The sequence below is a fragment of the Pelophylax lessonae genome (assembly GCF_965119305.1).
Source record: "Pelophylax lessonae genome assembly, chromosome: 3".
Lineage (NCBI taxonomy): Eukaryota > Metazoa > Chordata > Amphibia > Anura > Ranidae > Pelophylax > Pelophylax lessonae.
Window position 1 is genome coordinate 577,495,653 of NC_138770.1, and position 23,560 is coordinate 577,519,212.

General features: G+C 41.2%; 1 protein-coding gene across 5 annotated transcripts in view; it reads left to right on the forward strand.

Moving 5' to 3' along the window:
- Positions 1-23,560, forward strand: part of EHBP1 (EH domain binding protein 1) — a 739,122-nt gene that overhangs the window by 383,514 nt on the left and 332,048 nt on the right. For all 5 annotated transcript variants that reach the window (XM_082251356.1, XM_082251359.1, XM_082251357.1 and 2 more), the window contains 2 exons: positions 15,123-15,301; positions 20,884-20,932. In XM_082251356.1, the coding sequence (XP_082107482.1) occupies positions 15,123-15,301; positions 20,884-20,932 (228 nt within the window). The remainder of the gene's footprint in view (positions 1-15,122; positions 15,302-20,883; positions 20,933-23,560) is intronic.

Below are 23,560 nucleotides of genomic sequence, written 5' to 3' on the forward strand. Positions count from 1 at the left end.
CAGTATGGCAGAATGAGAGCGATAACACCAAATTTAACACACCTGCTCCCAATTCATACCTGGGACCTTGTAACACTAACAAGCCACATGACATTGGGGAGGGAAAATGACTAATTGGGCCCAATTTGTACATTTTAACTTAGGGGTGTCTTCACTTTTGTTGCCAGCGGTTTAGACATTAATGGCTGTGTGTTGAGTTATTTTGAGGGGACAGCAAATTAACACTGTTATACAAGCTGTACACTCACTACTTTACATTGTAGCAAAGTGTCATTTCTTTAGTGTTGTCACATTAAAAGATATAATAAAATATTTACAAAATTGTGAGGAGTGTACTCACTTTTATGAGATACTGTATATGTATATTAATAACTCACACCTGAGGGCCAGTGGCAATGTTAATTCCTCCCCCTCTGCATTGTTAGTGACAGTGCTGTTAACCCCCTTCCCAGCACTCACATTGATGGTCAGTGGCAGTATTAATTACCCCTAACCTTGCATTAGTGGTAGTGGTCAGTGGCAATGTTGTTAACACCCCTAATTGTTTGCTTACCAGCTCCCGTGCAGCTCTCTGTACTTGATGGCATTGGACCAGGGCTGTAGTTATATTGTTGGGCAGAGATCACTCTTTCTGACAGTATCTGCTTAATTTCAGTGGCTGGGGCAGGAATACAAAAAGTGTCTCAGAACCCGGCACCCCGCCTGCACTCTGCTGCAAGTTGCCCAGCATGTGGTGTGCCCAATTCGGGACACAGTAGGTCACACATGGTCACATATTGAACACCAAGGACCCAATTTTGAGTGTTTTTTACAACGTAACTTTTTTCCACTAATCATCCTTTCATAGGAATTTGCTTGAACTATGTTATTTATAAATGCTTGGTCTAGGAGTGGCTAAAGGGTAAGGGGACCACACACCTACTGACCATACCCACTTTTAAACCACACCCACAAAATCACGCCCACATTTGTAGCTATACCTTCAAATCACACTTTTATTTCTTATGCGCCCTACACCATGAACAGAATTGCTTTAACGGGGGGAAGAGCTTAAAGGAGTATCTTTGAGTAAATCTATAGCCTGGTCAAGAGTATGTAATGCACAGTGGTCAGGAGTGTGTAACGTATTGAGTTCAGAGGTCAACAGTGTCTAATGTGAAAGAGGTCAAGAGTGTATAACACATAGAGTATAGGTCAGTAGTGTGTAACTCTCAGCATGCAAGGTCAGGTCAGGAGTGTGTGATGTACAGAGTGTAGAGGAAAGTGTAACGCACAGATTGCAGAGTAATGCACCAAATGCAGAGGTAAGGTTTAAAGATATTCTACATTATCCTTTGGCTTGGTGGTGGCCAACATGATAGCCTGGTGTCCATTCCTCCCCCTTCTTTTTGCCAGGCTTTGTACGTATAATTCTTGTAGCTGTCCCAAGGCTTTCTCCCCGACCACCACCATACTGCATAAACATTGCACCCTGCAGGCGCTAGCTTGGCAGTCCCCGGTATTCTGCCAGCCCACAGTAAACCATGCACAGTGCAGACGCCCACTTGGCAATCGTCCTGCTGCACGTGTGCAGACGTTGAGGTTGCCTCGCACATAGAGAAGGCTGTGGTGGTGCCATTTTGAAATCTGGATAAACTATTGCACGTAGCGATTTCAGAGATGGTTCCTGCTCTGTGCGCTGTCAGGATGCTGGCGACATCCATTTCAAGGAGGGCAGACCCCCAAGGACATGGATGGATCCTAATTAAAGGGATAGTCCACCCAGTAGTGATGTGTTGATTATAGATGTTGGTAACTTTGGCCAAAAATGACATCTTTTTAATGTAACTTTATAACGTCCTTCTAGCCCCAATACTCCATTCTTGTTTTCTGCTGGGCTAATCTCTAAACACAAACTAATCTCCCTAGCTGGTCCAGCGATGTCCCAGTGATCTGCTATTCAGCTGCATGTGTCTGTGTCATCTTGGCCCTTTTAAGCTGACTGCTGCTTCAAGGTTTGGGGAGCCTGGCCGCTGATGAGGCAGCAACTCCAATGCACTCAATAATAATATTACCCTGGTACACCTAATAGGCAAATGTACTCTTCATCTCTAGAGCAGAGCTCTGATATGGCATTTCTACATACACCTGAATACAGTGCATGTACCCTACCATGCTTTGGAAAGATACACAAATTGAAGGGAGCATAACTCCCCATGGTAAGGGGCTGCTATGGCTCTCTGATGTGTTAAAAATGTATGTGCAGGTATTTTGTATTGTCTGCTTTTATATACTTTTTATTATTTCTTCGTGACAGATTTGCTTTAAAGCTTCCTTTTAGTATTTTTATGCCACCCTTCCCTTAAGCCCCCCTGCCTCAGTTAGAAAAAAAATCCAATTATACATACCTTTATTTTCTCCAAGTCTTTTCTCTTATCCAGCCATGGTGGGCAGACTTTACTTCTAGACAGTGCAACCCCTAAATAATGATATAAAAGCAACGCACTGTCCTGGAATATCCTGAGCTCAGGCTGGAGTTATGATGCACCCTCCAGGGTGTCCATAATGACGTGGGTTCACAGAAATAAGGTTGAATTAACCTGGGCACTAAATTTCAGAGCAGTACATCCGTTAAGGTTAGGTCCAGAAAGAATGTTAGTTTTGCAGTAAATCTTTCATTTTTTTTTTTTATTTTTTTACAAGAACTGTTGATTTTTCAAAAACGTCTAACGTCAAAAACGTCTAAAAGTAAAAGTGGAATAGGGTTTTAAACATCGGCTGTAATTTTGAAACTTTAGTAAAAACCTAAAATATCTAAATCTAAACAGTAGGCAGTTGTGTGATTAGAGTTTGTAGTCACAGAACTATCAAACCAGCAGCCACATTGAGCAGTGTGTTATGTCTCCATTGACATTCAATTTTACCTGTTCATATGAGAATGAATAGATGTGTCTGTATGTGCATAGCTTCCAGCCAAATGTGCTTGTTAGGCTTTTTTTCGTATTTTCTGGCGCTCAGTGGGGACCTCCGTTATTGGCCATAGTTCATTTTGTGTTTGGAATGATGGTAGGTTTGTTCATAATCATTTAAACCTCATTTTCAAAAACCTCTGCTGGTCTTGTACAATTCTCTATAGTCCTAGATGAATGAAACCGTGTATGTACATTCTTCTGTTCCATCTACTGCTCCCTTGTCTCTGGTCCTACAGCCGGATTCCCAGAATCACCAGGTTTTTGCTGAAAGCCTGTTGGTAGTAATAATTGTACAGTATTGCACACATTGTTGACCCCTTACATTGTTCACCTGTTTTTTAAAATGTCTATATTTTTCTAAAAGAATTTACAGCATTAATTCTGAAAAGCATTATGACATTTTTAGTTCTAGATTTATTTGTTTCTTTTTTCATACTTTTTAGATAATGCTGAATGGCATACATACCACTTGGCATTACTAGTATTTACAGTAGACCTATACTCAAAAAGTAAATATTTTTCGTCTAAAATGGAATGTACAGAAAGGATACAGTGATATTAAAGTCTTGACGTTTTTGTAAAGAAAAAAAAAAGGTCATACTTACCTGCTCTGTGTAATGGTTTTGCACAGAGCAGCCCCGATCCTACTCTTTTTGAGTCCCCCACCAGGGCTTCTGGCTCCTCCCTCCTGCCGAGTGCCACCATAGCAAGCAGCTTGCTCTGGGGTACCCAAACAGGCTCGCTCCCAAGCCTCTGCCTTGTGTATCTATTCAGGCCCGCTCCCTCTCTCTCCTCTTTGGCCCACTAGCTTTGATGGACAGCAGCAGGAGCTGAGACTCTCATGCACATCGCTGGATCGAGATAGGACTCAGGTAAGTATAAGGGGGGTTGGGGGCGCTGCTGCACACAGAAGGTTTTTTTTATCTTAATGTATAGAATGCAGTACGGTGAAAAAACCTTCTGCCTTTAGAACCACTTTAATTTATCCTGAGCAGTATGCTGAAAAATCTGCCTTTTGTCCGGAATTCTTTTCCTGATATGTGACTGTGCCTGGAGCCTTATAGCTGTGTGATATTACCTAAGGCACTGCTACCTATGACTGCTAGTCTCATGAGATTTGGAATGAGATATGGCGATGTCAATACTGTGATTCTCATCCGGCTTGGTGCAGAGGAAGCTATTCTTGAAGACCGGCAGTGCAAAGATCTCCCTGCTTCTCCTCTCCTTAAGTTTTTTGATCATACTCCACCAGTCATCAGATTACAGAAAACAAGGGGCAGCTCTGACACGACAGAGCTGGGAAATGATTCACACCTACACAGGTTGAACTGGATGGACTGTTGTCTTTATTCAACCTCAACTACTATGTATGTAACTATGACACGAGGAAGCAAAGCCCTACTCCTCAACCAAAATGGCTGCCTCTATACCAAAACACAGAGATGAAGAGTGCATGGAAAATCAATGATGGGAAAAGTTCAGCTGCCTGGAACAAAAAGACAATGTCCATCTTCTCTTTATTCTTGTTTGTCATGTCCACTGAAAACTTGCATTAATTCTTGACAAACACATGGCAGATGTTAGCAGTAGGATGGAGGCCATTGATGTTGGTGTTCTGGGAAAATAAGTATTTTTTTTTTATCCTGGAAAATATTTCAGCTAATATTTTCTGTTTTGAGCAGTTTTATTTAAATGTTTGGCATATTATTCAAAATGTATGTTACTACATTGTTCTGAATGTGGCTACCCTTAATGTATCCTAAAAGAGAGAGTTTTAAAAAGTAAGTAGTAAGTAAGTAGTTTTAAAAAGTATGACAAGATTGAGGTAGGACTCAGAAGTTGCTGGCTAACAAACATAACTGGCACTTTGTTTTGCCTGCTCTCAGAAAGGACTTTGGGTTTTTTTAGGGTTTTTTTTTTTGGACAGTGTGGAGACAGATTCGAACACCTATTAGGTTTTTATTGCTGACTGTGTTCCTGTTAGGGAAACTCGCCCTCCCTGTTTGTCCTGTTTGCCATTAATATTAAAAGTAAAAGAAAATCCCCAATTTTGGGTTGTCCCCAGAAAGGTAATAGTGGGGGAAATCTTCCAATGGGGACACTATTTCTGGTGACCTGGGGGTCCGCAAAGGGATTCTGTTATTTGCAGGGATTTCATCTCACTTCCTGTTTTGACTATGGGACGGAATAAAGGGAAATCTCCCCAATGGCACACAGATGGCAAAAAAAAAACCCTGACTTTATCCAAAAAAAAAAGTTTGCCTATAGATCTACTTTAAATTAGAGGTAGATAAATGTAATATATTACAGTTTTTGAAGTCAGCATGTGCTACCCATAGCAATTCAGAAGATTGAGCCTTACTTTTGTATTTGTTCCTCAATTTCTTTAGAGAGGGATCCAGCGGCACTAAGAGGGTTATTGAGCAAGACCTACCCGACTTGGGATTTGTCCCCTAGTTTGTGGCTTTCATTTTAAATATTTAGATATCTCTTCTGTTTCAACTTGGTACATATTCAGTTTCACCTGAAACATGAGATTCTCTCCTAGTTTCACATGACAGCAGGGGGTTAAAATCCTCGGCAGCAATGTTGTCAGGTATAACACACTTGTAAACCTAAAGGCGCCGTTTGTGAAATGTCATTTCCACTTTCAGTGTTGTCATCAAAGAGACAGTAGAATGTTGAAGAAACACTTTTATTTGCAACTGTCATTTTTTTCCATTGTAACTGAGAAGATAATTTTACATGACTTCATTTGGGGAAGGGTGTGTTTCACTCCGCCAGCTCTTTATAGTGCCTCAAGTGTCTAAATTACAATCAAGCTGTTTCGCCCGGCACCATTTTTTGCCCAGACAGAAGTCTAGAGCCGCCATACATGGCTGAATCCATCAGAAGAAGCATGCCAAAGGCTAAGACCGCATGTGGCCTCCTAACTATGTGTCTGTTAACTGACAGCTCATACTGACTTCAAAAGATTTAGATTGGGGGGTGGAGGTCAGGTGGCAGTCTTCCTAATAGAACATACAGTTTCCTTACTGTAAAAATTGTCCCGTGTCCTTGTTGATAAATATAGGAATATAGGCTATAAACGAAGTTGTTCTTTGCCACGCAGGGCAAGGAAAAAAGTTTTTCCAAATAGGCATTTGTAAGGCAAGATGGAATGTTTGTTGTCTTCAGAGAAAGCTGATTTCCTTTTATTTATTTTTTTTTTTTTAACGTTTAATGTCCATATACATTGGGTCATAAAGAGACAAAAAAAACCTTCTGTTTTTGAGAGCGTTTTTTTTTTTTTTTTTTTTTTTTGGCAGAAATACCGCGAAATGCTCCTAAACACTAGTACTAAAAATGCTCAAAATTAAAGTTTGTTTTTTTTTTTGGCAAGAGCACTTTTAGGCCAGTGTGCATGGACCCTAAATGCAGTTGGGACATAATTTACCTAAGGCAAGCCAAACATGGCTCAAATCTTCGAACCATGTATGGGCAGGCTGAATGTACCAAGTTGATCGATCAACTTGGGTACAACCAGCATGCCAAGTTTTACCTGCGATTATCGCTAGCAGCTGTTATAGCATCTATCAATAATCACTGTCTTCTCCCGGCGGGGAGGACTTCCCCCACCCCCTGCCAGGAGAAGACAATGGCATGGAAGTAGGGATTCTCACATCAACAAGATCTGTGTTGGTGGGTGAATCAAGCTAATTTCTTTCCTGTAACCTGTGGTTGCAGGAAAGAAATTTGCTCCGTATATGGCTGCCCTTAGCCTCTGCAGATAGAGCTGTATGTTCTTCATCTAGCGAGCTTTGGGCAGACCTAGATATGATTCATTGATAGGACTATCAATAATGCCAGCATCCAAGAAGCTACTGTAGCAGCATAGATTTCACTACAGAAATAAGAGCATTGTCACCTTATTAGAGAAAGTGCATGGAGAACATTGATTGCATTGTGTCAAATGTGTCTTTAGCTGGGTTGTGTTCCATCAAAGGTGTCTCTTCCCATGAACGACAAGCACACATATGAGATTTAGCCACTTTCTGCCCGGCCACTGTACATATACCCATGTGACCTCCCAGAACTGCACGTGGTGTGGCACACAGCGGTGTGATCTGTGATAACTGCGTCCATCTGACATAGCCGATCACAGAACTGTGTACCAGGCCACTGTGCTGAGCCCTGGTACCATATGGTCACTGTGACCAATCACAGCGGTCACATGTCCAATAGTCACTTATAGTTACATAGATAGTCGGGGTTGAAAAAAGACACAAGTCCATCTGGTTCAACCAATAAAAAAAAAAAAAAAAACACAACCATACAATCCCATATACACAATCCTATACAAACAGTTGATCCAGAGGAAGTCGAAAAACCCCAGCAAAGCATGATCCAATTTGCTCCAGCAGGGGAAAAAATTATTTCCTGATCCCTCGAGAGGCAATCAGATATTCCCTGGATCAACTTTATCTATAAATGTTAGTATATTATGTACATTTAGGAAAGAATCTCTTCCTTTTTTAAAGCAATCTGTTGAGCTGGCTAGAGCCACCTCTGGAGGGAATCTATTCCGCATTTTCACAGCTCTTACTGTAAAGAAATCTTTCCATATTTGGAGATGAAATCACTTTTCCTCTAGACATAAAGAGTGCCCTCTTGTCCTCTGTGATGACCTTAAAGTGAACAACTCAACACCAAGTTCCCTATATGGACTCCTTCTGTATTTGTACATGTTGATCATATCCCCGCCTTATCTCCTCTTCTCAAGAGAAAAAAAATTCAGTTCCTCTAAACTATCCTTTAGAGCTGAACTCCTCTATACCTCTTATCAGTTTGGTTGCCCTTCTCTGCACTTTCTCCAGTTCTCTGATATCCTTTTTGATAACTGGTACCCGAAACTTAACTGTATATTCTAAATGAGGTGTAACTAATGATTTGTACAGGTGCAAAATTATATCTCTCTCTCAGGAGTCCATACCTCTCTTAATACAGGAAAATTACTTTGCTTGCTTTGAAAACCGCAGATTTGAATTGCATGCTATTATTAAGCTTATGATCTACCAAAACACCCAGATCCTTCTCCCCTATTGATTCCCCCCAGTTGTTCTTCCCCAGTATGTATGATGCATGCATATTCTTAGCAAAACTTTACATTTATCAACATTAAACCTCAGTGACAATAGCTGTCTTTCATAATTGCATTGAGAACTACTGCATTCTCTGTGGTTGGTTAATCACCACCAGACCAGTTACAGTGTCCCTGATTACTGCCACACCACTCATATTGTCCTTAATTACTGCCACACCAGTTAAAGTGCCCCTGATCACTGCCACACCAGTTGCAGTGACACCACACTGGTCTGAGCCAGCAATGATGTCCCTGATTGCTGCCACACTAGCCACTAGATCCGTGTAAGCTAGCAACGGTATTCCTAATCACTGCCACACATGTGCAATGTTGCTTCTGGCTGCCTGGACCGATCCTTTGCCTGTTTGCTTACCTTGTCTCCCTCTGTGGCCTGAATTGACCCATCTGCATGTCCGACTGACTATGTTCTTGTGAGACACCAGTCCCAGCCATCCCCTGCGGACAACTGCATGCCTGGAACCACAGGAACTCTTTTGTTCTTTCTTTCTTCAGCCTCCTGTACTTCTTGGCCACTAAACATGACATTCCTGGGGGCAGCCATGCACCAGCAGGTTAGACTTGCTTGGCTTTGTAAAAAATAAAAAACTGACGAAAAAATGACAACTTCAAAAACTCACAATGCCTCTTACTAAATACCTTGGACTGTCTGCTTTCCAAAAAGGGGCATTTTAGGGCCTCAAGAAATGAGATTGTCGACTCTCTAACTTTCACACAGAATATTTACAAAATTTTAAAACCGAAATGAAAAAAAAACTTGCATTTTTTTAATTTATAGCAAAAAAATTAAAAACTCAGTAATGAATAAATATTACCAAAAGAAGGTTCTATCTGTTCAAAAAAGGATAAAAGCTGAAAAATGGCAGGGGCAAGAAGGGGGTGAAAGTGTTTGGTCTTGAGGAGGTTAAAGTAGGGATGCACCAATAAGACTGCTGATACTGATACTTTTTCTCAAATGCTCGCCGATACCAATTACCTATTTTTAGTTTTATGTGACAGGTTTTTTTTTAGACAAATTAAAAATTATTACCATTTCTTTATAATTATAAATAAAATTTTTTCTGCGGCTTTGAAATCATGATGAAATAGCGCAGAGGAACTGTAAGCATTGGTTCACACCAGTGCGGCTTTGAAATCGCGCTACTTCATTTGATTTTAAAGCTGCAGATCGGTGCGATTTCAACCTCCTTTTTTTTCTACCTCCTTTTTTCCACCTCCTTTTTGTTGCTGACGATGCCCAGCAGGAGGGCAAAGATCACTAACATCCTACATCACTGACTGGGAGAACTGCAGAACACACTGCTGCACTAAGTCTGGGTTTTTTTCTCCATGTCCTTAAACACAGAGCCGGCTGGAGAAGCTGGTTTTGTTTTTTTTTTTAACTTGGCATCTTTTATAAGTTCCTTCACTTTTGACCTGGACACCCCACACTGCCTCCTTCTTAGACAGGAATACTGCACATGCTTGAGCCATCTTTTACAGACGTGCCTCGATCCGGTATTCACTTCTCCTGGCTTCCCCACAAACTACCAATCCTCTGGACATTATTTCCTCTAAAGGTGAGGACCATGCTGCTGTTCCCAAAACGTAGTCGTCTCCATCCTCAAGGTCAATTCCTTCAGGGGCTCCCCATCCACCTTCTTCAGAAGAGAAATTTTCTGGCACAGTGTCAGAATTTGCAGGGGAATTTTTAGCCCTGTGTCTTAAGCTCCTCTTACTTATGGCACTTTTCAACTACATAAACACGCACTGTTCACTGCTTGACCTGGTTTGCTTTTCCACTGCTGGTACCGCATGGTACAGTGTTGGAACGGTTCGGTACGGTATGGTATGTTTTGCTTTTCCACTAAAGTTGTACTAAAGTTAAGTGGGTGTGATAACAACGGGGTGGGTGGGATTCTTTGACCAATCAGTGGCTAGTAGTGACTGCATGCAAAGGATTGTGGGATATGGTAACGTGTATGGTACCTCTTTGAACCACAATCGAGGTGGTACTGTTTTTGAGAGCCGTACCGTTTGGTTCCATGCAGTGGAAAAGCGCCACCGTACCGTACCAAACCATTCCAACAACCATACCATGCGGTACCAGCAGTGGAAAAGCACAAAAGCGAGCCGACCGTTCGGTTCCATGCAGTGGAATAGCGCCATTAGAATCCATCTCTGGTCTTCCTCTGCCAGATTTTGCATTTCATGAAGAGGAGAATGAGGCCGATACCTTGTCTGGTTCAGAGGATTCAGTATATAAAAGGGTTCAGTCCACTGATTTATCTCCGAAACCTAAGGACACAATTTCTATACTTATCGTAGCAATGCGAACGTGCCTTGATCTCACATAACCTGCGCTGGCCTTACCATAGGTAAGCTTGGGTTCCCTAAAAATACCTTGGCCTGCTAAAACCTTCTCTGTATATTTACTTTAAAAGCCTGTATTGTATGATGACTGACTTCAACATGAGAAGATCTTTGTACCTCCTAAGTGTTTTGCTCAGCAATACCCATTAGAAGAGAGGTTACAAAAAAAAAAAAAGCGTGCTGTCCCGGGCTATACATTGTGACGGACGTGAAGTGACAGTCCTCTTGTTTCATCCAGCTGTTAATGGGGTACTGATTCCTCTTATTTGCACTCGGTGTATTTCCAACTTTTTGCAGAGTCTGTTTTCCTTGGATCCATTGTCCATGTTTTTTCTAAACTGCCATTTATGCTCTTACACTCTGTTTATGGCACATGCATGGTTTGGCCTTGCACAATGTTCAGTTGTGGCTGCTTTGTTATGGTTCGGGGTAGAGAACACTCCCTCCTGGTGTGTACCATGTGCACTGTCAGTCATTTTGTTAGCGTTACAGATATACTGCATTTTTTTCCTTGCGTTTGCCAAATTGTATATATTACCCACTTTTGCATATTTCAGTTTCAGTTAGGATGCAATACACCTTCTTTTATTGTAGTTCATTTCTTATTTGACCTTTTCTTATCTTGTGTCTTTTTACCTTTGCACTGTGTGATATCATCCCTAGGGCGTGTTGGAATTGAGTGGATTTTCGGTTTATTGGTCTGTTCACTTAAAAAAACAAATTGAGCTCTTTTGAATAGTTTACAATAGAACCCTGTTGCTTTAACTTGTGTCCACTGCAAGACACATGAGTGCCACCATACCTGTTTTAGATTTTTAAAGATGTAAATTATTAATTATTGCATTTTTCTCTTTCATTCATTGACGGACACAGCTCCTGATCTTCTTAATCATTGGTTTATACTGACCCCTACAGAAGTAGGACACTAGGCAGAAAAAAAGTCTGGCTACACCTATGGGCAGTCCCAGGGGGTATACTCTCTCTCTGCTTTACGTACCTAGTTTTTTTCTGCCTAGTCAGCAGTAAGGACCTAGTTCCTTGCTGGGATCTCTGGTCCTGGCAATTTTTTCTGTGTAGATTTTAGATTTTTTTCTCCTTTTTTTTTCTCGTGAGATCTACAATCAACTGCTGGAGTGGGCAAAGGGCTGGATAATCTAGATCCAGTGGTCACCCCACTCTGGCCAGCGAGCACCATGCAGACCTCCGCTCCGTACATACATACATCGCACCCCCATATGTAAACAGCGTTCAAACTACACATTTGAGGTATCGCCGTGATTGTTAGCAATAATTCTAGTCCAGGACCTCCTCCGTAACTCTAAAGGAGTAACTGGTAAAAAAAAACCTATGGAGATATTGAAGTACCAAAGTTTGGCGCCATATCTGAGGTGTGCGCAATTTTTTATGCATGACATATTGGGTATCTATTTACTCAGTGTAACATCATCTTTCACCTTTTACAAAAAAATTGGGCTAACTTTAATGTTTCTTTTGTTTTGTTTTTTTTTTTTCATGAAACAGTGGTTTTTCAAAAAAAAAAAAAATGCATTTGAAAAATTGCTGCGCAAATACCATGTAACATAAAAAGTTGTATTGACCACCATTTTATTCCACTGGGGTCTCTGCTAAATATAAATATATAAAAAAAAAAAAGATAGATATATATATATATATATATATATATATATATATATATATATATATATTAGTGTTTAGGGGTTCTTGGTAATTTTCTAGCAAATAAATTATGATTTTTACATGTAGGAGAGGAGTGCCAGAATAGGCCCAGTATAGAAGTGGTTAAATAACAGTATTATAGTTTTCATTCAGAAGGTTTAGAAACAGCAAGACAGTTTAAGCGAATAAATTGATGACATTTGTCATATGATCTGCTCACTTCCACTATTAGTTTGCTATGCATGCATTAACTGTGCCATGCAGCCAGAGATCATAGGTATTTACATTTTCATAAGCATTTTTATAAGTTCTGAACTCCTTTGCTATTCTATTCTAACTTGTCCAGATCAGAAATCCATTATTACATTTCTGTAAAATGTTAAGCCAATGTGAACACTATACATTTTAAATCAAAGCTTTTATCATCTTCCTATCCTACTTTCTGTGAGCATCCAATCCTCCCATTGTCATTATCACTGAAACAAATGGTGTACTATAGTTCCTTGTTTCTATTTGGTAAACTTATGGGGAAAGTCACTTTTCCTGAACTATATGTGGCTGAATTGTTGTGTTTGAAACTGAGCTTATAATGGGTCTAATTTCAGTCTAAGGTGTCTATAAGTACATGGGACTAATATGTGTCAAATGACTTGCATTCTTTAAGGTCTACAGTGGTAATCGAAAGTTTGGGCACCCCAGGTAAAAATTTGTATTAATGTGCATAAAGAAGCCAAGGAAAGATGGAAAAATTTCCAAAAGGCATCAAATTACAGATTAGACATTCTTATAATATGTCAACAAAAGTTAGATTTTATTTCCATCATTGACATTTTCAAAATTACAGAAAACAAAAAAATGGTGTCTGCAAAAGTTTGGGCACCCTGCAGAATTTATAGCATGCACTGCCCCCTTTGCAAGGCTGAGACCTGCATGTGTCATGGATTGTTCTCAATCATCGTCTAGGAAGACCAGGGGATGTCAACCTCAAAGGTTTTAAATGCCCAGACTCATCTGACCTTGCCCCAACGATCAGCACCATGGGATCTTGTAAGCAGTTGTCTAGAAAACTGAAACTGAAAATATTTAACGCTCACAAAGCTGGAGAAGGCTATAAGATGATAGCAAAGCGTTTTCAGATGTCAATATCCTCTGTTCGTATGTGATTAAGAAATGGCAGTCATCAGGAACAGTGGGAGTTAAAGCAAGATCTGGAAGACCAAGAAAAATATCAGACAGAACAGCTCGCAGGATTGTGAGAAAAACAATTCAAAACCCATGTTTGACTGCACGATCCCTCCAGAAAGAGTGCCAGGCACTGGAGTTGTGGTACACTATTCCACTTTAAAGAGATACTTGTACAAATATGGTCTTCATGGAAGAGTCATCAGAAGAAAACCTCTTCTACATCCTCACCACAAAAATCAGCGTTTGAACTTTGCCAATGAACATATAGACAAGCCTGATGCATTTTGGAAACAAGTTTTGTGGACAGATGAGGTTAGAATTGAACTTTTTGGCCAGAATGAGCAAAGGTACGTTTGGAGAAGAAGGGGCACAGAATTTAAGGAAAAGAACCTCTGTCCAACTGTTAAGCATGGGGGTGGATAAATCATGCTTTGGGGTTGTATTGCAGTCAGTGGCACAGGGACCATCTCACGAGTAAAAGGAAAAATGGATTCAATAAAATTTCAGCAAATTTTGGATGGTAACTTGATGCTATCTGTGAAAAAGCTGAAGTTAAAGAGAGGATGGCTTCTACAAATGTATAATGATCCTAAACACACCTCGAAATCCACGGGGCATACATCAAGAGGCGTAAACTGAAGGTTTTGCCATGGCCTTCACAATCTCCTGACCTCAACATAATTGAAAATCTATGGATAGACCTTAAAAGAGCAGTGCGTGACAGACAGCCCAGAAATCTCAAAGAACTGGAAGACTTTTGTAAAGAAGAATGGGCAAAGATACCTCAAACAAGAATTGAAAGACTCTTGGCTGGCTATAAAAAGCGTTTACAAGCTGTGATACTTGCCAAAGGGGGCAGTACAAGATATTAACTCTGCAGGGTGCCCAAACTTTTGCAGACGCCATTTTTTTGTTTTCTGTTATTTTGAAAGTATAAATGATTGGAATAAAATCTAACTTTTGTTGACATATTATAAGAATGTCTAATCTGTAATTTGATGCCTTTTGGAGATGTTTCCATCTTTCCTTGGCTTCTTTATGCACATTAATACAATATTTTACCTGGGGTGCCCAAACTTTCGATCACCACTGTACGTTTATGTATAAATGGAGGGGATGGACCTTTCAGTCATATGCCTGTCCTCCATTCATAGATTTTTGTATCATTCATAGAAGCTGTAGTACAGCTTCTGTGAATGAAGGAGCTGGGTGGACTTCGGGGGCGACTTCGGCGCGACTTGCACGGACTTCATATAATGAATGTCTATGCAAGTCGCTCCAGGTCACCCCGAAGTAGTACAGGAACCTTTTTCTAAGTCGGAGTGACTTGTGTCGCTCCTATTAGAACGGTTCCTGTAGCACACAATGGACCGCGACGGACCAAGTCACGGTAGGGTGAATGGACACTTAATACAATGATATTCATAATAGTCACAATATTCAACAAGGGACGATACAAGCAAAAATACTTTATTTTAGAATTTTCCTTTAGGGTAGCTATAGACATTAGTTGACCAATAGGCCTCTGATATAAGAATTGTGTAGATGGTCAGATCATTATTACCTTACATTGTCTGACAATTTATGGCCAATCCTAATTGCTTATAAGTTTTTTTTTTTTTTTTTTTTGTGTGTTGAAACTTGTCTGTATAATTTGGTTATCTAGCTGGATTAATGACAAACCTTTCTAGCTGTATTGTTCTTTGTGTATGTACTGTATTGTAAATTATTGTTTATTTTTGCTTGATGATTTTTCATTTAATTTAATTCAGCTTCTGATGTGGTTGTGTTTTTTTTTTTTTTTATTTTTTTTTCAGCCAAGCCCTTTACCAAGCCCAATTCTGGGGAGACTACCCAACGCTAGCCAGTCGCTGCTCGCATGGTGCAAGGAAGTAACAAAAACCTACCGAGGTGTTAAAATAACCAACTTCACCACTTCATGGAGGAATGGCTTGGCATTTTGTGCAATATTACACTACTTTAGATCAGACTTGATGTAAGTATACACACCTATAAGATCTGTCTCCCAAGAAAGCTACCATATTGTCTCATTGGAGGCTAGTTCCCCCCACATAGGTTTGCATGAATTTTTAACATTTTACAGTGCAGGCAAAATGCATGGACATCCAAATTTTCAAAATTTAGTCAGTTTCCATGAATGCTGTATGTTGGGAAAAAAATCCTGCACACACTATTTTAGGTGAGTTGATCTACAGTTTGCTATTCAAGTATATTCAAATAAATTCTTTAAGCGCAACAATAATTTACAGTGCCTTGAAAAAGTATTCTTACCCCTTGACATTTTCCACATTTTGTCATGTTACAACCAAAAACCTAAATGTATTTTTATTGTATTTTTATTGGGATTTAATGTGATAGACCGACACAAAGTGGCACATACTGTAATTGTGAATTAGAAGGAAAATGATAAATGGTTTTCAAAATTTTTTTCAAATGTCTGAAAGTGTGGCATGCATTTGTATTCAGCCCCCCTGAATCAATACTTTGTAGAACCGCCTTTTGCTGCAATTACAGCTGCAAGTCTTTTTGGGTATGTCTCTACCAGCTTTGCACATCTAGAGAGTCAAATGTTTGCCCATTCTTCTTTGCAAAATAGCTCAAGCTCTATCAGATTGGATGGAGAGCATCTGTGAACAGCAGTTTTCAAGTCTTTCCACAGATTCTCAATTAGATTTAGGTCTGGACTTTGACTGGGCCATTCTAACACATGAATATGCTTTGATCTAAACTATTACATTGTAGTTCTGGCTGTATGTTTAGGGTTGTTGTCCTACTGGAAAGTGAACCTCTGCCAGGTTTTCTTTTTAAGGTTGCCCTGTATTTGGCTACATCCATCTTCCCATCAACTCTGACCAGCTTCTCTGTCCCTGCTGAAAAGTATCCCCACAACATGATTCTGCCTTCACCATGTTTAACGGTGGGGATGGTGTGCTCAGGGTGATGTGCAGTGTTAGTTTTACGCCACACATAGCGTTTTGCTTTTAGGCCAAAAAGTTTAATTTTGGTCTCATCTGTCTAGAGCACCTTCTTCCACATGTTTGCTGTGTCCCCCACGTGGCTTCATGACAAACTGAAAACGGGAATTCTTTGGCTTTCTTTCAACAGTGCTTTTCTTCTTGCCACTCTTCCATAAAGGCCAGTGTGAAGTGCATTATTAATAGTTCTCCTGTGGACAGATTCTCCCACCTGAGCTGTGGATCTCTGCAGCTCCTCCAGAGTTACCATAAGTCTTCTTGACTGCTTCTCTGAATAATGCTCTCCTTGCCCGGCCTGTCAGTTTAGGTGGACAGTGATGTCTTTGTAGGTTTGTGGTTGTGCCATACTTTTTCCATTTTCGGATTATGGATTGAACAGTGCTCCATGAGATGTTCAAAACTTGGGATATTTTTTTAAAACCTAACCTTGCTTTAATCATCTCCACAACTTTATCCCTGACCTGTCTGGTGGGTCCCTTGGCCTTCTTGATGCTGTTTGTTCACTAAGGTTCTTCAACAAATCTCTGAGGGTTTCACAGAACTGTATTTATACTGACATAAATTACACACAGGTGGACTCTATTTACTAATTAGGTGACTTCTGAAGGCAATTGGTTCCACTAGATTTTAGTTAGGGGTATCAGAGTAAAGGGGGCTGAATACAAATGCATGCCACACTTTTCAGATATTTATTTGTAAAAATATTGAAAACCATTTATCATTTTCCTTCCACTTCACAATTATGTGTTACTTTGTGTTGGTCTATCACAAAAACATTCCAATAAAATACATTTACGTTTTTGGTTTTAACATGACAAAATATGGAAATTTTCAAGGGGTCTGAATACTTTTTTTAAGGCACTGTATGTACATCTTTGCAATATGTGTAAATGCATATACTCTTAAAGTTGTATTACAGTTCTTCATTGAACTTTCATATGAATATGCTGTAATATCAGGATATCAAAATTAAGCACACAGCTGAATTAGTTAGGAAATAGTAGTAGGGAGGGGTGTAGGGACAGCTCCCTTCCACACTGCAATGCAATTGGAACTTGTATGGGTTTGCAGTTGTAAGATAGTCAGCAAGAGCATATTAGACAACATGCAAAGGGAATTCAATTTGTGGGTTCAATATAAATTACTCATATGAGAAGTTGGAAACTTACTCCATTCTTTTCCCCTATATTCTTTCCCTCTTATCCCACACCTGGCTCCCCCCCTACTTCTCGGTTTCTTAATTCTTGTCGCTCATCTAGATGAAGTGAGAACCCATCGGCACCCCCCTGTTTAATACCTTTTTTTAATACATGAATATATTTACTCAACAAGCTTGGACTGACTTTTGAGCTTACCTTTTGAGTCATAAACAATGAATACAAAATCATCTTTCCGTAACTTCCATGACATCCATTGCCACCCATAGTGGTGATTACAATTTTTAATATAGACACAGATCCAAAAAACACATACAGCATGTATTTAGCCTCATTGGAGACCTTGTTTATTTTTTCTTTTGCAAAGTGCATTATGTTAAGATGCATATGCCAACCTGTAGTTGAAACCTAATAAGACATTAAAATGGAGACAGTCAGTGAAAAGAGGTAGTTCTGGGGTTTCCTTTTAAAAAACATTGCATGCACAGCTATCTACATATCATGACTGTTATGTGTAAAATAATATACATTTAAGTAAATAAACATGCACACACCTTTTAAAATACTTGGTTATTTCTTAAACAGTCAAATGAACAAAATACCAAAATATATACCCAGTTAAGAAAATCGCCTCAGATGATACAAAGAGGCTATTTACTTCATTTAAGCTGTACCTGTTTATCTACAGCCTCCTAAAGCACATATTTTACACAGCATTTCTGGGCTTCAGAAGGCAGGGGTGGGGATCTGATGTCACACACTGTATAGTATATCACAGAGAACTGATTGTAATCTGAGACCTACGCTCACAGGCCACTTAATTAGGTAACCCGGTTCAATTGCTTGGTAACACTAATTGCTAATCAGCCAATCACATGGCAGCAACTCAGTGCATTTAGGCATCTAGATGTGGTGAAGACGGCTTGCTGAAGTACAAACGGAGCATCAGAATGTGGAAGAAAAAGTGTCTGGTGAGTGTAAGTGAAGGGAATAGACACCCCCACACACACAGTCTCCTAGGGAAACATGCAGATCGTAGGCTGTTAATCACCTTCTTTTTGCTGAAGGTATGCTGGGATTCTGTGGTGTCGGCATAACTTGTCAGAAGTGACTTGTCCAGTTTGCATAAAGAGGAGAGGGCAGATAGAAATCCCACTAGGTGTCTTGCATTGAGGCAAGTACACACTGTACAGAGATATGCTTAGTTCATTTTTCAATTCAGGGGTTACCAAACAATTTAAATGTCTGTTTAGACCTCATCCACACTAGGCATTAGTCCCTGTGCATGAGATTCCAGCATTTCTTTGCTGGCGGAAAGTATAGGCACACCATCCAGCCCCACTACTGGCAACCTGTATAACTCTGAGAGGCCGAGCATTGCTGAGGCTGGATGGTACACCAAGTGGTACCAATTTTTAGGTCACTATGCGCTCAGGGATAAATGCTAAGAACGCAAACTTCTTGTGTTCCAGGCAGTTGGACTTTGGCACATACTGTCCTAAACCTTTGTACTACTCGGTGCACCATCCAGCTGCTGCAGGTTTCAGCCTATCAGACTTTTACAAGCTGCTGTTAGTGGGACTGGGCAGTACGCCTGTATTTTCTGCCCACTTAAAAACACTGCAATGCACAGGGTTTAAACTAGGGATTGACCAATTATCAGCAAAGCCGATGTATCGAGGGCCAATATGCACTTTGCCCGATATATCGAAATCGGCCTTTTGATTTACCGATATTGCCGATATTTCGGGAAAGTGCATTTGCCGGGGTGATGCCTGCAGCTAGAGGCATCACCCCCGTACCGGTGTCCATAGCCGACGGTTGGCTGACTTGTAATGACAACTGATGTGGCTGTGAAGCCGCTCGGCTGTCATTCCAAGGAGCGGAAGGGGACGTCCCGCCCCCTCCTGCCGCCTTCCGCGGCTTGCCCGGGTCTCCTGTCCCACCGGGAGACCCGGGCATCCTACCTGCACCGTCGCCATCTGGCCGAGTCTCCGTTTCTTTGAATTCGGCGCCGCCGAGTACCCGGAAGTGATGTCATGACATGACATCACTTCCGGGTACTGGCGGGGCAAATTCAAAAACTTACAGCCAAACTTGGCGTTTTGAATGCTTTAAGTGCAGAGGAGGGGTTTGGGGTCTTTTAGACCCCCAGATACCTCCACCACAGTACCTGTGGACATTAAAAAAAAAATACCAAAATATCGGTATCAGCAGTAAAAAAAACGATATAGGTCGATCACTAGTTTAAACATCCTGTGTGGATGTAGCTTTAGGGTCACATTTTAGCTAAAACATTTGTTTTTGCATTTTGGATAGAGTAGGAAAGGTGTAGAACCACTGCCATTTTTTTTACAGCTATTTGTGTCCTCATTGGGGAGGACTTCTGTCAATTTAACTTGTGCCACGAATAAAAAAATTATGGGAAATCTTTAAAAAAGAGAGTAATTAAAACACTTTTCTGGTAGAGTGGAGAAGACTCTCTTGGGTTTTTTTTTTAAGTTGCCTAATTTAGCATTGAGGCATTTGGTGCCACTAGGACAGAAAGTTATGGTCAATCCACCAAAAGGGGATGCAAACAGCAGCGAAAACTTAGCAAACCCTTCCCCATTCTAGCTAACAAGAAAACTTTTTGGGCTGCAGTTCTACTTTAATTGTTCTTGCTTGTTGTAAAAAGTACTGCCTGTCTCCTGGATTTAGTAATCGTTACTCAGTCCTTGAATATGTCTATTACTCCTCATGGCAAAAAAACATGAATATTTTCTATTGGCACAATCAAAACATGAAGAACCTCACTGGAGCAAGAAAGTTCATGTATGCTATTTGGGAAGTTCATAATTTTACTGCCCTGTCTTACAATTTTAGATCTGTCAGAAAGTTTTGGGAGGTCTTTATAACGTTTGTAGCATGGCATGTGGAATGCTGGTTGAGAAAGTGTTAACAGCCTACAATGCAACTGTCAATGTCCCCCTTTCATTTTAGGCTCCCATCTCATTTATAATTTTTTCTTCCTTAATCCTATAGAAACTACTGACCTCAAGATGCTATTAAAAATTTTGTTCGTGTTGAAATGAGATGAGAGAAATAAGCCTGTAGGTCTTTGAACGCTGACGACAAGGGATTACCACATGGCAAATTTGGCTGTCAAAGCTCGTCTCTGGTCCTTGCCTCCTATTTTAGACTAAAAAGCTGTAGGCACTGAAACAGCCATAGCCATAGCATTTATTAATATATTTTTGCCTGTTTTTAATTTTCCACCCTATTAGTTTTGTTGATTGAATTCCTGAAAAATTACTTGCCATACAATTTTATTGTATCTGTTTTTATTATTATTTTTAGACTCAACTTGTTTAAAAAAAAAAAATATATATATTATTTTCATAGTCAAATTTTGTATCTACCCACTTTGCCATTTTCTCCTTCAGTGACTACAAGTCTCTGAATCCTCAAGATATTAAAGAAAACAACAAAAAGGTAAGAGTAGTAAGTAGAGGGCTATGCCCTGCCATAAGCTTAGCAGGATTTTTTTTTTTCTTTAAATTATTGGATTGAATAATTTCCTTGTATTAAACCAATAATTATGTGAGGGTGGCTTTTGTTGCTGACCATCTTGTAAATGCTATTTGCCTGGTTGTTATGCTGACCTCTGGCTTTAGTGTTTTCTAAGTCACAGACCCAGAACTAGTATGCAGATCTGAAAAATTCTAGTTCCAGGTCATTCCCTCAAAATATTGAACCAAGAGGAACAACATAACAGCCCAGCAACTAGCATTTCATGAAGGAATACCTATGGCAACCTCAGTTTTTCTCACGCCTGGTTTTCTTTTTCTACAACTTCTGTCCTAACTTTAAGGTTGTCACTCAGATGAAAAATCTCTAGCTAGGCAGGGATAAGCTCAGGTGTGTTCGGACAGGAATCTGAACCCCTCTGGTCTATCCCTTCAGGAAGCTGTAAAAGAGGATAGGCAGCAGAGGCATTCCCCACCCCCCCAGGTGTACGTATACATGCCCCTTTTGTACATGCGGAGGGGGAGGCATGGGCTTATCCCTACAGCCAGGGCATAGACAGTAAAAAAAGCTGGTGAGTGTCACCTGGGGTGTTAAGACTGCATATTTGTTTGTCACATCAGTGGTGTAATGTGAGAAGAATTGAAGTAATGTAATGTTGAAACACAAGGACACTTAATTATGGATTGTATCAGTGAAGCATTGTATTTTCTCTTTTGTTCATTGAAAGACACTTCCTTTTCCTATTCTCAACCATAGGATTCATAGCACCACCTACAAGAGTAGGACACTAGGCAGAAAAGAAACTCTGCTCCGCCTATGGCTAGTCCTAGCTGGTATAACCCCACTCTCTGCTATAGGCAAACCAGTCATTTCTTCCTAGTGTTTTAGAAGTAAGGACCTAGTTCCCTGCTGGGACCTGTAGTTCCATTCCCTTTTTTTTTTTTCTTTCTTTTCTTTCCTGCAGAGATCTTCAATCAACAGCTGGGCTGGGCAATCTACATCCAGTAGTCCTCTCGTTCTGCCCAACGAGCACATGCAGAACTTTAGGTATGGGTCCACCGCGACCAGGGGGGCCAGGAAGGTTAACGTCTTAAATGACTGCTCTCTTAACATCCATGTCACAGCGCTACCCTGGCTGACAGCCCCCCACTTCGTTGGGAGGCGGATCGGTCAGTGTAACATCACCCACATTCTCCATGGAACTGGTAAGTTGCTGGCCCCCTCACCCTTTCAGGGCACAGTGTGGGGTGCAGGTGCTCCCTGGGTTAGTTTGCCCTGCGGGGTACTCCTTCTTTTTCAGGCTTTTGTTGCTACCAGGTGACTACCTGGGCCCCCCACTCTTTTGCCAGCGGGCTGTGTTCATATCTTCTAGTGTGGCACCCTGTGAAGTGCCTGGGGACCTCCCTTCTTTTCCTTCTGTTTGGTCTGCACATGCTGGATTAACTGGCTGCAGGGGGAGATAGCAGTACCCTTTGCAGTGTACCTGTGTTACTTAGAGAGGGAAGGGGAGGGGGCAGTGCCCTCCTTACAGTGCACTAAGATGTCTGCAGCTGCTTGGCGACGGCAGGCGCCCTTTTGCTTCGGCCTGACGGTGATTTTCCGAGTGTTCCCTGCAACAGCCATTTTTGTGCCGAACTCATAGGCTGTGGGCACTGTGTGTCCTGTGGGCAGGGGTCGAGGCTGCCATGTTTTTGTAGTAGCACATTGACAGCTATCTTAGATGCATGCAGCTATCTTAGATTCCCCCCCCCCCCCGCTTGCTGTGGACGGTGGCTCCTCCCGGGTTTCCTTGAGGTCTGGTGTGATCTGTATGTGGCATCTTCACTCCTGCTCTCCCTGTGGTGTGACGGCTCCCAGTCATTCTCCTCCTGTGCCTAATTCTGGGCAGTGGTAGGTTCTGTGGGGGTATACTTTATCTCTGCATGGTGGCGCTATATTTCTCTGATGGGCTTTCCTGGTGGATTTTTCTCCCTCTTGGAATCCTAGGATTACACCTCCCTAACTCTCTCCCTTCTGGAGGTGGCAGGTCCTTCTCGGTCCTCTGTTCCCCCTGATGCCCTGTTGGTGGTCCTGGAGTCTTCTATTTCCCAGGTGAAGGTGGCGTTGGGACGTAAGGTGAGCAAGAACAGCCCCTACCCTCACCCTCCTCTTCGGCCTCATCTGACCGTGACTCTAGTTCTATTGCAGCAAGTGTCGCCCTTCCTGAGGGCCCTGATGATGCAATCTCCTATCCTTCTGACAGCATGGATGAGTCCTCCATGGCTGTCATCAAACAAGAAAGGGCGCTGGTGGCCGCACTTATTACCTCAGTGCGGGAAACCTTAAAAGTTGAGAATACCTCTGAAGGTGCCAAGGACACGACTCTCCCCTTTGGCATGCACAAGCCGGCTTGTGCGGCCAAGGTGTTTCCCTATCCCACTTATTTTGACAAGTTTATCTACATGGAATGGGAACAACCAAAGCACTCCTTTTGTGGTCCGGAAACGCTTTTCAGTGCATTAGCTTTCAAGAAAAGCTGTTTTGAAAAAGTGAAGCTCCTCTCCTTTGGCGAATCTTCCCTTTTCAATGTTGAATAAAGAAACCGACACCTGT